The following is a 17,073-nucleotide window of genomic DNA, read 5'->3' on the forward strand; positions in this document are numbered from 1 at the left end:
GCTTCAGTCTGAGGCTGAAATGTATACAAAGGCAGCTCGGATGGAGAAGTGTGAAGTCTTGAAAGCAAGATCCCAAAGCATGTCTTTCTGTGGGCGCATTGCCTGGAAACCCAGCCAGCAAACGACGTAGCAATTTTGATACCAAAATGCTGGCAGAACAATGCATATGGAAATAATCCCATAAAAGCACACCCTCCTTGCAAATAATCAGTCCCTTCAGTGAGCAGAGACTACTCTCTGCAACTTCCTGCTCATTCAGGTTCTTCGTTGAATTGTTTTTGGTTTTAAAAAAGTTGTTCTGGTAAATCAACCCTGCTGGTTTTATTTATGGCTTGACAAATTGCATGCATTTAATATTTGATACTGTTGGTGCTTTGAATGGATATTTTATATTGTTATATGTGAACTGCTTAGAAGCTTATGTTGATTGAACAGTATATTTCTGAGCAGTACATTTTAACTTTGAACCGATCCAGAAATGCTACAACTGGATTTAATATTATCAATAATTTTTCAAAAACCCATAGAGTTGCAGTGCGTGAATGATTAAGTCTAAAAATGCAGAACACCTTTAATAACAGGCTCCAATTAACGGAACAGCAGTATGTGTATATTTAGCAGGAGAATGCATAAAGAGGAGACTTTGCAAAGAAAACAAATCTTGCACACGCAGACTTTGTGTTTGGACTGTGCTCTCGGACGAGTTCACCCGAAGGCACATTCCAGCTGCAATACCAACATAGTCTACTTGCTTTGGAATAAAACTTTCCTAGTGGTACCAGTGGATGACTTTTCTTAACGCAAATACTAGCTTCAAAGGAAGGATTTCCCCCAAGATATGCAGTAGGTAAGGATCAAATCCCCTCTCCATGCCTGGTCTGATCTCCTTCACAATCAATCCCCACCTTCTCCATAGCTGATCCAACCTGCACGTAAACAAACCTGCCAGTTCGATGCAAAGGCATTTAATAGCCATCAGGTGTAGTTTGACCTTTGGAGACATCATCTCTCAGCCAAGGGTGCTGGTGCAGCAAGGCTTTCGATGCCAATGGTGCATAAGCCCTGGCTGAATCTCAGAAATCCATGGTGAATTTTCAAAGAGGTGGAGTCAGGAAAGTGTGTGTGTGTGTGTGTGTGTGTGTGTGTGTGTGTACCTCTACTGAGCATGCAGAAAGTCGACAATACCCCCAGGTAAAGCTTGGAAAGTCACTACCCATCCTGCCACTTCACCAGCTGAGGCACCAGCAGGAAGTCAAAAACACTGTGGTAGGCGGCTGTCAATCTCTAGGATATTTTTTGCAAAGTTTTGCAAAGGGATTTTCCAGAAACAACAGGAGGCATTTTTGCTCCAATGGGCTTTCCCAGCTGGTGAAGTGGGTCATTGTGACGAGTGTCCACTTCTTAGGATTTCAGTTTTGTTTTAAATGTATTAGCCCTTTTATGTTTTGAATTGTCTCTGTCATACATTGTGTTGAGACCTTTATCTAGGAGGAATTAATAAATCAATAATACTGTAATTATCATCCAAGACAGCAAACTTTACTCTCAAGGGAAGTTCCTGTTTCCTTCTCTTAACTTGCCTTACCAACCCATGTGCTAAGAAAACCTTAGAATTTCCACAACCAGACTGGCATTCTTGCAGTAAATTCCAAACAATGCCACGTGGAAATCACCGTTCTACTTTTGCAACGCGCTTGGCTCAATATGCTACTTTCGTCGGTCACATTTGATCCAGAAACGACAACTGAGGCTCCGCAGTGGAGCAGAGCAGAAAAGCACGAATTGAACCACACGAGGAATGGGATAAAAATGCTCACAACTTTTGTTGGTTACAGCTAACAGATTGGTGTGACACAAGGGAAGCATTCAGATCCGAGAGCCACTACCTGGGGCAGGCTGGACCCAGAAGCACCAACCCAAGACCATTTAAGGGGGTCTTTACCTCCATGATCCATTCATGCATTCATCACCTTTATATACCAAGGAACTCAAGGTGGCATACATGGTTCTCGCCTTCCCATCTTATCTTCACAACAACCCTGTGAAGTAGGTTAGGTGGAGAGACAGGAACTGGCCAAAGGTCACTGAGTGAGCTTAATGGCAGAGTGGAGATTCGAACCCTGGCCTCCCAGGTCTTAGTCCGGCACTCTAACCGCTAGGCCACACTGGCTGTCAATCTGGACCCAGGCCTCCAGAGCCTTTTCGACCACTTGAAATGAAATTACAATGGATTTTTTTATATAAAAAAAAGATTAAAATTATGGTGTTAAGAATATTAAAAAGAGGATCTGCTGGATCAGTGACCCATCTAGTCCAACATTCTACTCTCACAGTGCCCCCACCCCAGATCCACAATCAGGATTCGAATACAAGAGTCCTCTCCCCGCCTGTGGTTTCCAGCAAATGGAATAAAGCTTTGGAAAATGATGCTGGATTTTAAAATATGTTGGATCTATTCTCATCCCGAGGTCATGTTGAACTTCCTGAGAATTTCAGCTGTTGTTTGAAGAACCAGCTTCCAGCACTTTGGGCTCTTACCCTGGGTGGGAACAATTCCTGGGCCCCATGCCAGGGTAACGCTTTCAACTAATTTTGACTGGTGAAAGTTTGTCTGCATAGACTGTTCCTTTTTTCTCCCTTCCCCATGTTTCATTCATGTGGAACATGCTGTTGATATATCTGGCAATATTAGGCATATATTTTAGAAACTTAAATGCACTCACTGGCCTTCTAAACAGATTTAGCCTCTTGATAATCCTGTCTGGTCACCAACCTCTTTTTTTGTTGGGGCAGTATAAAAACGCTAACAACTAAGAAAACCAGAGTTATGAATGGCAAGATAAATTAAAATATAAAAAAACAATATGCAAGTGTAACCAATCCAACATAAACCATCTCTTCCCCTGGAACAAATGGGCTGCAGTGATAGGATTGTGGAAAGGATAAATCAGTTATTATTGATATATTTATGCTCATTTTGCGTGTTCTGTTTGGGTGGCAGGGGAGAATAAGTAGCACATTTTAAAAAAACCCTAATACTGAGTTAAATGCTTTAAAAAAAAACAATTCCTTGGAAGTTCAGGACCCCCAGGGTGCACAATTTCATCAGGGAATACATTGCAGGAATACATCAGGGAATACATTTTCCCTGCTGGAGGGAAAATCAGACTCGTTAAAAATTGTGTCCATTAATTTTTGCTTCTTTTCAAAGAGGGGAATTTTTTTTAATAAACAAAGCCCAAGGGAAGACAATGTCCTCTTAGATAAAGTCCCAGTCGCAGACCAAAATGGTACTGGTTATTTTTCTCAGAGGCGCTTGTGCATATCCTTTTTATAACTTGAACCCACATCCAATCTCATGAGCTCAAGAAATGCTTTTGGATCTTCTTTTGTATATTCTGCAATTTCATGTGATCCAGGGCTTTCCAGAGCTTCTGCACCACGACCTGTTTCCCCAGAGTGTCCTTGAGCTGGATGAGGAAGGCATGGAGTTCCACCTGGAGCACTAATGGGCTCTTCTCATCACAACCTGTGGCAGGTGCACTTCCGTTGATTCTGTGAAGCAGTCTCTCCAGCCGTCTCTGCGACCCGACTTGGTAAGGCACAAAGTCTATTATGGCGTCTTGACAATCACTCCCGATTCCTGGAGAAGGCAGGGCGGGGAACGAAACAGGTCTCAGTATTAGGTGGTGTGAATAAGGCCTCTAGTGCCAGGCTCATATTACAGTGGGTGGGTGGCGCTGTGGTCTAAACCACAGAGCCTAGGAGTTGCCAATCAGAAGGTCGGTGGTTCGAATCCCTGCGATGGGGTGAGCTCCCGTTGCTTGGTCCCAGCTCTTGCCAACCTAGCAGTTCGAAAGCACGTCAAAGTGCAAGTAGATAAATAGGTACCGCTCCGGCAGGAAGGTAAACGGCGTTTCCGTGCGCTGCTCTGGTTCGCCAGAAGCGGCTTAGTCATGCTGGCCACATGACCCAGAAGCTGTACGCCAGCTCCCTCAGCCAAGAAAGCGAGATGAGCGCCGCAACCCCAGAGTCGGGCACGACTGGACCTAATGGTCAAGGGTCCCTTTACCTTTTACTATTCAGTAGACTTCTACATGTTGTTTTTAGGCACCTGGTAAGCCATGCTTCAATCCAAAAAGGGATTTGTGGAGTGGGTTACAAGGGCAGAAAATAGAATCCACTGGCAACTCAACAGACCAGCATTAGAGTGATGTTTTTGAAATTCCCAGGCTCTCTGACCCAGCTTTAAAGTGTTGCGTATGAAACTTGCCATGACTACTGCAATGCATAGCTGTCAACTTTCAGATTTGAAAATAAGGGATCAGCAGCCTCGGAAATAAGGGATCAGCAGCTTCACCTGTCCTGGGGACAGTCTTTGGGATATCTAACAATCCAGGGAAGCAGCGGAAACGGTGCTGGAATAAGGGAATTTCCCGCAAAAAAGGGAAGGTTGACAGCTATGCTGCAATGTGCTCTATGTGCATGACTCAGAAACTACAGCAGACCCAGACACACCATACGTTACAACAGTCATGGAGTATTCTGGGAACTGCAGTTCGTTAAGGGCGCTGACTTCACAGAGCTACAGTTCTCAGCACACTTAGCAAACTATGCTTCCCAGGATTCTCAGTGATTATTTAAGTGGAATAAGAGTGCTCTAAAAGCATGGGGTGGGTGGACCATAAGCCGGCAAGAGTGGAAGTTCTGGAAAGGGCACAAAAGAACTCCTAAATTACAGGGCCCAGGATTTTGCTGAAGGTAAGTCACAAGTGCTTGATGTCCATTTGAAATGGGCAGGGGGGTACCTGTGCCCCCATGCAGCTTCTCACCTAGTAATTCATCTGCTTTGTCCTTGGTGCTGTTGGCTTTGCTCATCTTGCAAGCAGTGCAGAAGGTGTCATGGAACTGGTTCCCAGGGACGCTGACCGCCAGGCCTTGCTTAGAACAGTCCCGGTGGGGTTGGCAAACCTCAGTGCTGGAAACAGAGTCGGAAAACGTCCCCTGAGGACACGGGATACATGTAGTGTCCTCCTGCGGGTTGCCTGTAAGATACAGCCATGGCAAAAGAAGAAGAAGCTGTGAGCAAACACTGCATGCAAATTCCGAATGGAGCTGGGCACTGTCTAAGAACAGCGGCTCCCAAATGTCTTACCCCCCCGCCATGTAGCACTTTAAAAATTGCTGAGGGTCTTGTAGGACCACTTGGTGCTGGGGTTCTCTAAGGGTGTGGCAGGAGAGGATGGCAAGTGTATTGGGAAAATTCAAGGACAATCAAACATTAAAACATTTCAGTGTAGTATAGCATATTATCAGTATATCTATTATTTGCAGAATATGATCACTGCAGATGGTGACAGCAGTCATGAAATTAAAAGACGCCTGCTTCTTGGGAGAAAAGCAATGACAAACCTAGACAGCATCTTAAAAAGCAGAGACATCACCTTGCCAACAAAGGTCCGTATAGTTTTCCCAGTAGTGATGTATGGAAGTGAGAGCTGGACCATAAAGAAGGCTGATTGCCGAAGAATTGATGCTTTTGAATTATGGTGCTGGAGGAGACTCTTGAGAGTCCCGTGGACTGCAAGAAGATCAAACCACACACGTGGGTCCACAAGGTTTCATTTCCTCCCACCATTTCTACACGTAAAGCTAAGGTGAACCCGTGTAACTTATGGACTTCACTTTTGTGTGTTCCCCAGTGGCTGCAGTTGTTCCGACCAAAACAAAAGTGGTCTTAAACTTCACAACTGGAGGGGTTAATTGAAGAAAATCCACTACGCTAGCCTGATTCAGTAAAAGGCAGAATTCTAAGTCAGGTATAGGTTCCCACAAAGTATGTGAATAATATAACTTGTTCAAAGTCCAAAATCCAGTTTATTACAGAACATATAGAAAAGAATCTCAGCAAAACACCACTGAACCACAAAACTTCTCTGAACTGAGTCCACCCATTGAGCACACCCAGTGCAAGGCAGAGACAAAGGCCTCATCCACACTTGTGACTTGATACCATCTCCCATTGGGCAGAACAGAGGACTTGAACCATGTGGTCTATGACCAGAACTGTACTCCACAAAACATAGATGTTTGCTAGAGGCACTGGCTAGAGGAAGGCAACTGAATCAGGGCTGCCAGACTGATGTTGCATTGCAGGGAGAACTTCTGGCCGGTATGCTTGCTTCTGCAACACCATAATAATAATGATAATTTATTATTTATACCCCCCCATCTGGCTGGGCTTCCCCAGACACTCTGGGCGGCTTCCAACAAAATATTAAAATACAGTAATGCATCAAACATTAAAAGCTTCCCTAAACAGGGGGCACACACCTGGTTTCAAACCCATGCAAAGCCCTGATGGCAACTGTCTATTTTGCAGAACCTTGCCAGAATTCCCCACTGTTCATGGAGTACAGAGCGTCACATTTTATCAGTGGTAATTCCCCCTGCAAAGCTATTTCAGTGAGAACCACAGACGAGGGGAGATGAGCTGTCCATGAAAGCTGAGCCCAGCCCTGCGTTTATGAAAGCCAGGCTGCTGTTCCAAGATATGCAACTTTCGCCTTCACTGAAATATGATGCCAGGGAATCCCCGTCTAAGAAAGAAAAGAGAAAGTGGAACAGCGCTGGTCTCCTGCCAAGTCACTTGGTGATCCGGGGACAGACATGACCTCAGACACCGCTTAGATCATGGCCAGGGGCACTTGCTGTTAGGAATGCAGAGAGCTCTGCCTGGGATGAGAACCTGTTTGGAACGCAGCCTCAGCCCTGCAAAACCAAAAGCAGCTGGAAGAGGGGACTTTGGGCACACTCACATTTCTCCCTCCCTACAGAGTAATCGCAGCACATGTAAGAACATAAGAATAGCTTGCTGGATCAGGCCAATGGCCCATCTAGTCCAGCATCTTGTTCTCAACCAGATGCCCCTTATGGGAAGTCCAAAAGCAGGATCTGACCACAAGAGTCCTCTCGCCTCCTGCAGCTTCCAGCCACTGCCCAACTCTCTCCCATCCTGTTTCAAAAGCCAAGAATAGAGTGTGCTCTTTATGCTAGGAGGGGAATCCCAGCATCGCCCTACGATTCATTAGGCACCAGGGCTCAAAACGAGCCTCGTTAGAGGGTGACAGGACGGGCTGCGCCAACCAGGTTGGCAAAGGTGGTTCTACAGCTGCACCCTGAAGGAAAAGGCAACGCCAACAAGTTGTTGTTCCTCCGGAAGAGATGCAAGTTTAAGAATGTTATAACATCAAACTGCAAAACTAAGCTGGAAACCAAGCTTTATATATATGTAAATATGATTTATTTACACATATTAAAAATGGAAGCTTTGAATGGAGAGAGATTTCACAGCAGTCACATCTCAGAAGAAGCCCGTTCTTCACAGCAGCCTAGTTGGATTCCCAGACATCTGGGTGCCACAATACAGTGGTACCTCGGGTTAAGATCTTAATTTGTTCTGGAGGTCCGTTCTTAACCTGAAACTGTTCTTAACCTGAAGCACCACTTTAGCTAATGGGGCCTCCCACTGCCGCCGCCACGCAATTTCTGTTCTCATCCTGAAGCAAAGTTCTTAACCCGAGGTACTATTTCTGGGTTAGCGGAGTCTGTAACCTGAAGCACCTGTAACCTGAAGCGCCTGTAACCCGAGGTACCACTGTATATGAAAGGTATTGACAAGCTGGTATGTGTGCAGAAGCAGGCAACCAGGATGATCAAGGCTCTGGAAATGGAGGAACAGTTGAAGGAGCTGGGTATGTTTAGCCTGGAAAAGAGCAGACTGAGAGGTGATACGGTAGTCATCTTCAGATGTCTGAAGAGGGATGTGAGATGTCTGTCACATGGAAGAGGGAGCAAGCTTGTTTTCCGCTGATCCGGAGGGTAGGACTCTAACCAATGGACTCAAATGACAAGAAAGGAGATTCCGACTAAGCATCAGGAAGAACTTTCTGATGAGAAGGGTTGTTCCAACAGCGGAATGGACTCACTCAGAAGGTGGACTGTCCCTGAGTGGATGCTTTTAAGCAAAGGTTGGATGGCCATCTGTCAGGGATGCTTTAGGTGAGTTTCCTGCATTGCAGGGGGTTGAACTAAATCAGGCATAGGCAAACTTGGCCCTCCAGATGTTTTTGGACTACAGCTCCCATCATCCATAGCTAACAGGACCAGCAGTCAGGGATGATGGGAATTGTAGTCCCAAAAACGTCTGGAGGGCCAAGTTTGCCTATGCCTGGACTAGATCACCCTGGTGAGCCCCTTCCAACTCTACAATTCTAACCTCTGTGATTTACCAGGGATGGCCAGCCCAAACCGAGGGCTGTCCCCAGTACAGCGGTGCCTGTTGGGATCAAGAGTGAGGGTGCCGCTTGCAATACGTACCAAGCTGAGCAACTCCAGTTCCCAAGGGGCAGCTGGAGTGCTTTATGCAGAAATCCAAATCCGAGTGGTAGCCCGCCTTGCACTGGCACGCCCGGTTGTGTGTGCCATTGCACGGCCGCACCTCTTCTTCCAGGCTGTTGCAGAAGACGTTGCAGTACAGGCACTTCTTGAGGTAGTTCCAGTATTGCGTGTAGTGGAGAGCGGGGCACAGCTGGCAAACGGTGTCCTTATCATTGGTGCACTCTTCAGCCACGTACGTCCCCGGCGGGCACTGCTTGCACACAAACACCTCATTGGTCCGGCGATCTCGCCTGCTGTAGGTGGGATAGCTGCCGGAACATGGGGGCCCCAAGAGCAGGACGTAGAGCACCACCCACTAGAAGGCAAAGGGAGAGAGCGCAAGTGAGCTAGATGCAGCAACCGGGTTCCTTTCCCAGTAACTGTCCTTGGCAAAGGTTTCTGCCATTGGGTGAGATTTCTAACATTTTGCTAGTATCCTCGTGGTCAGGTCCTGCTTGAGGAGTTTTCTCCCAAGTATCTGGTTGGCCACTGTGAGAATGGGATGCAGGATTAGATGGGCCACTGGCCTGACCCACCAGTCTCTTCTGAAAAAAGGTAAAGGTAAAGGACCCCTGACAGTTAAGTCCAGTCGCGAACGACTCTGGGGTTGCGGCGCTCATCTCGCTTTGTAAGCCGAGGGAGCCGACGTTTGTCCGCAGTTTTTCCGGGTCATGTAACCAGCATGACTAAGCCGCTTCTGGCGAACCAGAGCAGCACACGGAAACGCCGTTTACCTTCCCGCCAGAGTGGTACCTATTTATCAACTTGCACTTTGACGTGCTTTCGAACTGCTAGGTTGGCAGGAGCAGGGACCGAGCAACGGGAGCTCACCCCGTCGCAGGGATTTGAACCGCCGACCTTCTGATCGGCAAGCCCTAGGCTCAGTGGTTTAGACCACAATGCCACCCACACTTCTTAGGTTCCTATAAAGGGAAGCTTTTAATGTTTAACAGACTACTGTATTTTAATAGGACAGATCGTGAAGCTGAGGCTCCAATACTTTGGCCACCTCATGAGAAGAGAAGACTCCCTGGAAAAGACCCTGATGTTGGGAAAGATGGAGGGCACAAGGAGAAGGGGACGACAGAGGACGAGATGGTTGGATAGTGTCTTCGAAGCTACAAACATGAGTCTGACTAAACTGCGGGAGGCAGTGGAAGACAGAAGTGCCTGGCGTGCTCTGGTCCATGGGGTCACGAAGAGTCGGACACGACTAAACGACTAAACAACAACAACAATTTTAATATTTTGTTGGAAGCCGCCCAGAGTGGCTAGGAAAACCCAGCCAGATGGGTGGGGTATTATTATTATTAGCATAAGAAGACCAGTCCACCACCCTCTTTTCCACATGCCTCTGGGAAGCCCACAAGCGTGGCATGAGCACAAAAGTCTTCTCCTACTGTTCATCCTCTGTGTCCAAAAAGCCGATGGAGGCTCCAAGTCCTCCTTCCCCTGCAGAGACAACAGCCCTGAGAGTAGGAACAGGCTGCCTTTCCCTAAAGCAATGCGTGCAACCCTCACTTAGGATATTGAGTCACCTGCCCTCTGCCACCTCCTGTGTTCCTTGTTTCTCTTTAACATATGCGAACTCTGCTTGACTTGGCAACATCCCAGTTCAACTGCTTCCAAGAGGTCCATACGACAAGTAGGAAGACAGCCCTCCTTCCTTGCACTTCGCAACCCCCTGCACCCTCCCCAGCAGTCAAAGGCAGGCTGCTTCTGAACATTAGCTGTCATGGCTAATAGGCCTTGATGCCCCTACCCTTGGCCAAGCCATAGAGTCATGAGAGAGAGAGAGACTTCTTCCATTCTCTCTGCACCAGGGTTTCCCAAACTTGGGTCTCTGGCTGTTGTTGGACTACAACTCCCATCATCCCTAGCTAGCAGGACCAGTGGTCAGGGATGATGGGAGTTGTAGTCCAACAACAGCTGGAGACCCACGTTTGGCAAACCCTGCTCTACACCAAGGGTAGCCAATGTGGTGCCTTCCAGGTGACTACAACTCCCATGTTGGACCCTCCAACTCTACCCTGTTCAAGCGTATTTATGCTTGCAAACCTAGACCTCTGAAAGCAAAAGGGAGCTGGGAACTCTACCTCCGAGAGCGTCCTGAAAGGGTTCCGCTTGCTGTAGAGTTGCATACTACTTCCGAGGGTCTTGACAGTCCTGCTCGCTCTCTTGGAATCAAGTGGGGTCTGCTGCAGCACGGACTCAGCTTACGGAAAGCGCCCTTCTCTTGTGTTTGCAGACGATGTAGTTCTGGGAAAGAAAAAGTGAAAGGAAACAGAGTGTAAAGAGACCGTAAAGAACACAATGTGCAGGCATGCGGAGGGACGGAATGTTCTGTTCTTTGGAGAGTAGAATGAACCTTCTTAATTTGTCCAATATTGGCTGTTTCCTTTTTGGGGGGGAGGAATATACAGGACAGGGGGCTAGTTTTCAGAGCTGCCCTGACCCTTCCTCAAAACCACAGACAGGTGTCAGGATTAGACAAGTGGAGGATCATGTGAAGAGATGGTATCCATGTCTTGTGTTGAGCTGATTGAGTACCTGGAGGGTTGTGTGGTCTGGGAGAGTGAGCTGAGCCCCTGGGAATGTTACTCCCTCATTTAAGGAAATTGAAGCCTGACTAGAGTCCTTATCTCAGGCCTAGCAGCATCCCATCCATCCATCCACAATGTAATTAGTGTCAGGGCTGGATTAACCATTAAGCAAAATAAGCGCGTGCTTAGGGCATCCGGGGAAGGAGGGGGCAGCACGTAAAATGCTCAGTTGAGCATTCATTTTCTCAGTTGAAGTATGTTAAAAATCCCAACAGAACAATGATGCAACAAGACAGGCTGGAATCTGGGTTCCTCACCTCGACTAAGCATAGAAGCAGATGCGTTACGTAAGGTTAGTTTTGAGGATCTGATCAAAGGCTTTGCAATTAGAAAAAAGTAGAAGAATGCAGAAGGTACATAAAGAATGGAGAATATTTAAAGACTATCTGAAAAATTACTGTAACCAAAAAAATCTCCTGGCAGACCTTGAATGATTCTTGCAAAACTAAGGTGATAAATAATAAAGTACTCTTGACAAGAACTGGGAAAGCAAAAATAATAATAAGGTGCTGCATGTAGAATAACGAAATGAGAAATAGGACAACGAGAATAATCGGAATCTAATTTTATTTATTTTAATCTTTTTTCTTCTTCTTCTTTTCTGGTATGAGAATAAGGGTCTAAGATAGCATCTACCTCATGCTCCCAGCACCTCCCTCTTCTTTTCTCCTATGTCCTATCCCTCTTGTTCCACTTTAGCCTTATTTATTTATTTATTTTTACATTGAAGGCACATGAACCAGCTTTTGCTGGAAAAGCAGGGTAGTCCAGGCTCATGAGCATCTCGCAAGGATAAGATAGTCCTTTTTTATTTTCACATTCTGTACTTCCAATACTCTTAAACTGTTGATTTATGCTGTTAGTCAGTTTATATCCCTCTGGGCCCTAGGATCCTCTCCATGTTCTTATTCCAAATAAAAGTTTGTTGCTTTAAAAGCACTGGCATAAGTTCTTGAGAAGGAGGTCCAATTTCTAAGTCCAGTGCCCAGACTTTTGGCCACTGAGTAGGCTGGGGAAGAAGTTTTTATCATTTTGTGCTAGCTGATGAAGCTGTCAGGAGTTCAGCCTACACTCGAGTAGGACCCTGGTAGAGACACATGCCCAACTAGCATGTTCCCTCCCTCCCTCGATCGTTCGGGAGCTTCAAAAGCTTTCTTCTGCCCGAACATCACAGCGACCGATGCCAACCGACACCAGCACACTTAGGGATCCGCAGAGTTTGCGCAACTTGCGTGACAGACCTCAGCAACTCAGCATTTTGGCTAATCTCCTTTATTTACATATAAACACACACAGAGCACTGCAACATGGCTCCCTCTCTCTCTAGCATCAGACAGCAAAGAGAGAAAGACCAAAGGACAGTAGTGCCACTTCACGGAACACAGTAACACAAACATCCTGTCTTCGTCACTTCCCACTCTGTGGAGTCAAAACAAACACCGTCATGTGACAGACAAAAATCCCATGACTGCAATCATGGAGCAGGAATTCTAACAGAAGCCTCAGGCATAGAGACCCTTGCTTAGAGATGCACAAATCTCTGAGGTTTCCCAGAGAGCTTGCATTTTGTTCCCAGTATCTGGTAAGAGCAGTGGGAGGTGGCACTATTAACAGGAGGGTCTTTAATTGGACCAGACACCCTTATCCTGACAACAGCTGTAGTCCCACTTACACTATTTGCTAAATAGATGAACTCATGCACACAGAAGCTGTCGAGACAACTGTTTATCTGCTATTTCTGACAACACATTTGGGCATTTCAGGATTATGGCATGGCTGGGTTTTTTTTGGGACTTTCAAGCAACCATCAACTAAGGTAAAGGTAAAGGTAAAGGTACCCCTGCCCGTACGGGCCAGTCTTGCCAGACTCTAGGGTTGTGCGCTCATCTCACTCTAGAGGCCGGGAGCCAGCACTGTCCGCAGACACTTCCGGGTCACGTGGCCAGCGTGACAAGCTGCATCTGGCGAGCCAGCACAGCACACAGAACGCCGTTTACCTTCCCGCCGGTAAGCGGTCCCTATTTATCTACTTGCACCCTGGGGTGCTTTTGAACTGCTAGGTTGGCAGGCGCTGGGACCGAACGACGGGAGCGCACCCCGCCGCAGGGATTCGAACCGCCGACCATGCGATCGGCAAGTCCTAGGCGCTGAGGTTTTACCCACAGCGCCACCCGCATCCCTTAACCATCAACTAGTTCCACACAATCCAAACCATCTATGGTGTGAATCTGTCCATGGCCAGTTCAATTCATTTCCCTCTGAACTCCCTAGTCTACATCCCCCTGCCGCAAGAAGCGTGTAACTTCTTGCTACCTATGGATTACACCACCTAGCCTTGGATCATAGCCAAATGTCTTATCTTAGAATGAGGTTTCTTTGAAGACAGGTGCATCAAGTAGAAGACGCACAAAGAGACTGGAGCTGACATACGACTCGTACACAATGTTAAATAGGAACCAGCCATCTATCTATCAAGGGACCCAAACCAATGGCTTCAAATGACAAGAAATGAGGTTCCAATTAAACTTCAGGAAGAACATTCTGACAGTAAGAGCAGTTCAACACCCTCAATAATGTCTACACTGACTGCCAGTGGCTCTCCAGGCTCTTCGCCAGGCAGTCTTCCCATGTCCCACCTAGAGATCCCAAGGATCTGGCATGCTCTGCCCCCTCAGCCACGGCCCTTCTCCAAACACATGCTAAGCCAAGCAAGAAATAATATGAAAAGTGTGTGTTATGCTTATGTGAAACAAGACACAGACCTCATTTCCTAATAGCGCAAGGATCTGGGAAGCATCCAGCCACACAAATCTTTTCAATTAAGAATAAATCTTTACCCAATAAAAGTTTATTACTTAAATAAACTCTGTGTGAATCCCAGACATCTCTGCTAGGACCAAAAGAATTAACCACAGTAGCCCAGCTGAAGTCATCTCAGACACCCTCCAGATATTTTGGGTTATGACTCCCAACATCCCCAGCCAGCACAGGGTTAGTAAGAGATATAAAACCAGAGCAGGGTTGCATAATGTGGAAGGCTGGCTTAAGAGAATGAAGGAAACCTCACTCCTTTTGAGCAAAAAGAACATAGTCGCCACAATGGAATACCAAGGCACCTTTTGCAGTGGATTATTATTATTATTATTATTATTATTATTATTATTATTATTAATATACCACTTTATATTTTAAAGGAAAACAATCTCAAAGCAGTTTACAACACATTAACACATCAACTAAAACAATCCAGAAGAAAAAAAAATTCAAGCTTCAAGGAAAATATTTCAGATCCTTTCTCTAAGTGACATTTTGCTTTCCCCACATTTATTTCCCCATACTTAATTTATAGAGCTGCCCCACAGCAGAAGTGCTCTACGAAGCCAGTGTGGTGTAGTGGTTAGAGTGTCGGACCAGGACCTGGGAGATCAGGGTTCAAATCTGCACTCAGTTGTGAAGCTCACTGTGGGTCATTGTAAGGATTAACTGCGGAGTGGGACGGGGTGAACCATGTACTCCTTGGAGAAAAAGTTGAGATATGAATGCAATAAACAAGCTCTTCTCCTTATCTGCTGGAGGGCCCAACCAGACGGAGATGTCAGTCGCCCATCTGGCATCAAGACATCTCCACATGGTTGCAAAATGTGCCTGGGGAATTTCTAACACTGCTATGCACACACACACTGCTTTTCTCCCCAGCTTATATACTTCCCAATTTAAATGTATAAAGTTACATGATTAATTTGGGCAGGTAGCTTAGACGGAAAGCCATTTACTGTATATCCGTAAGACAGGATTCTTTCAAAAAAGAGAGTTGATGAAGTGGTCGAATCAGCCACTTTGGGCGGATCCACAGCACGCATTCCACACAAATTTAAAGCACTTCTCTCAAAGGATCCTGGAAACTGTAACTTCCCATCACAGAGCTACAATGCCAGCATCCTTAACTACAGTTCTTTGGGGGAAACCATGCATTGAATGTGCTTTAGAATGTATGTGGATTTGCAGTATTATAGCACTTTAAATAAACCCTATAATATACCAGAAGAATTCTGCTCAACAAAGAACAGTCTCTTTTGTACACCTGATGAACATTTAACGACAGCCTCATAGGCACATCTGTACACACAAACACACACGCAAGCACCTGACAAAAACTTCATGTCCTTATGACAGCATCACATGTACACCAGCACAGACACATGCATTTCTCATCCCTCCCACCAGACATAGACACACATGCACCAGTTGCACATGAACACACAGGAAATCGTCATCTCTGCCAGGAAAACAGCACTGACGACCCCTACGTTCCCTCGGAATGCACATCAGCACAGGCACCGTGCCGAAGAGGCTAATAATAATAATAATATTTATGCCCTGCTCATCTGGCTGGGTTTCCCCAGCCACTCTGGGTGGCTTCCAGCACGACTAAAAACATAACAAAACGTCAAACATTAAAAACCTCCTGATACAGGGCTGCCTTCAGATGTCTTCTAAAAGTCAGATAGTTGTGTCGGTCTTTATCACCTTGACATCTGATGGGAGGACGCCACCGCAGAGAAAACCTGGTGATGATGATGATAACCAACTATGTTTATACCGGCACCTACTGAGAAGATCCATTAAAAAGCAACTGTACCAAAATGTGGAAATAATAAATATTCTGGGGCGGCGCCAAACTTTGTCCTCGCTCAGGGCGCCGTATTACCAAAGTCCGGACAGCATCATGTCCATACCTGTATCTGCACACATACCTCGTATCAGACACGGACCCACATGCAGCCGGCGCGACCACGCGAACCCTCAGGAAACGGTCATCTCCGCTAGGAAAGCAGCGCAGATGACCCTACCTGAGACACGAATCATCCCCACGCGTTCCCTCGGAAGGCGCATCTCCGCGCGCACCCGCCTTTCTATTCCCGGCAACGCCAGAAACGCTTCGCCACCGCGCGTAAAGGCGCACGCCGAGGCGCACGCGGGCTGGCGGACCCCGCCGAGCCTCGCGCGCCTCTTCCGCCGCCGGAGCTGACTCGGCCGGCGCCGCGCCCCGCCCCTGCCTGCCCTTTACCTCGGCTCGCTGCGGTTTCGTTGGTGGGCTCGCCTTGGCGCGGCCTTTGCTCCCCGCCGCTTATATGGTGGCTCCCCGCCGCTTCTTTCCAGGTGGCTCCACCCCAAGGGAAATCCCAAAACGCGTTTCCAAATTTGCGCGCTTCCTGGAAAAGCGATGAGGACAAATGGGGGGTGATTGGGTTCAACTTTTCCCTTTCCTTGCGAGGAATCCTGTTCCGAATAAGGGGATTTCCCTTTTAAAGAGGGAAACGTTGACAGCTTTAATTCGCTTCGAGGATTCGAAGCGCAGCGACCCGCTCGAAACAGCGCCAGCTGGGTGATCGATCGCCCAAGGGGCAGCTGACGACCCCCTAGAGGGTCGTGTGTGTTCAGGTCCCATTCTGCGGTTTCTTCAGCCGTGGATCTGGATGGCTCTGCTGCCACTCTCTGTCCGCAAAATTCATCTGGATGGAGCTTATTCTCCCTTCCCTAAATCGCCGGTTTTCTGCTCCCCGCCTTGATTCTGGCATGTGTGCAGGCATTTTTGAACTTTTGTTCAGGCACCTTAAAAATAATAATAAATCCCAGGGAAGCAGCAAGTGCTAACGTAAGGTTGTGGCTGGGAGCATCTAGCTTGCATTGAGAAGTTCATGGGTTCTATTGCCAGCGCCTCCAGGTGGAGCGGAGAATGTCACCTGGCTGAAACCCTGGAGTGATGCTGTCAATCAGTGTAGGCAGTACTGACTTGGATGGACCAACGGGGTTGATTTCGTGAGGCTAGGTTCTTAAGTGCTACTAACCTCAGTTATGATTCATGGAAGGTGACGGGGGGGGGAGCGGGTAGGAAGATATCAATTTCCTTTTAATAAGAAGAAATACTGAAGCCTTTTGCAAGAGTAATTTTTACCAAAGGCAGAGATTCCCAAACTGGTCTATGGACCACCATTGCTTTGTTTAAGTGTTCCGCAGTGTATCTGTGGAT

At 46.9% G+C, this 17,073-nt stretch overlaps 1 protein-coding gene across 6 annotated transcripts; it reads right to left on the bottom strand.

The window, feature by feature from the left end:
- Positions 1-1,799: 1,799 nt before the first annotated feature.
- TNFRSF6B (TNF receptor superfamily member 6b) lies at positions 1,800-16,231 on the bottom strand. 6 transcript variants are annotated; one of them, XM_083619090.1, is made up of 5 exons: positions 16,111-16,231; positions 10,536-10,698; positions 8,380-8,755; positions 4,809-5,045; positions 1,800-3,643 (listed from the first exon to the last, which is right to left on the bottom strand). In XM_083619090.1, the coding sequence occupies exons 2-5, from the start codon at positions 10,578-10,580 to the stop codon at positions 3,357-3,359; spliced, it is 945 nt and encodes a 314-aa protein (XP_083475216.1). In that variant the 5' UTR covers positions 10,581-10,698; positions 16,111-16,231; the 3' UTR covers positions 1,800-3,356. The 6 variants fall into 6 exon arrangements, with proteins under 6 accessions (XP_083475216.1, XP_083475219.1, XP_083475220.1 ...); XM_083619093.1 differs by having other exon boundaries at positions 4,833-5,045; positions 16,111-16,230; XM_083619094.1 differs by having other exon boundaries at positions 4,833-5,045; positions 15,893-16,141.
- Between the last annotated feature and the right edge of the window lie 842 nt (positions 16,232-17,073).

Source organism: Podarcis filfolensis (genome assembly GCF_964270895.1).
Source record: "Podarcis filfolensis genome assembly, chromosome: 6".
NCBI classification, from domain to species: domain Eukaryota; kingdom Metazoa; phylum Chordata; class Lepidosauria; order Squamata; family Lacertidae; genus Podarcis; species Podarcis filfolensis.

What these genes read in the sequence shown, in the direction of transcription:
- TNFRSF6B (XM_083619090.1), bottom strand. Translation starts at nt 10,580, where the DNA reads ATGCAACTCTACAGCAAGCGGAACCCTTTCAGGACGCTCTCGGAG. An exon ending in AACTGGAGTTGCTCAGCTTG is followed by an intron (nt 5,046 to 8,379) that starts GTACGTATTGCA and finishes TGTATCTTACAG; the next exon opens with GCAACCCGCAGGAGGACACT. An exon ending in GAAGCTGCATGGGGGCACAG is followed by an intron (nt 3,644 to 4,808) that starts GTACCCCCCTGC and finishes TGCCTTCTCCAG; the next exon opens with GAATCGGGAGTGATTGTCAA.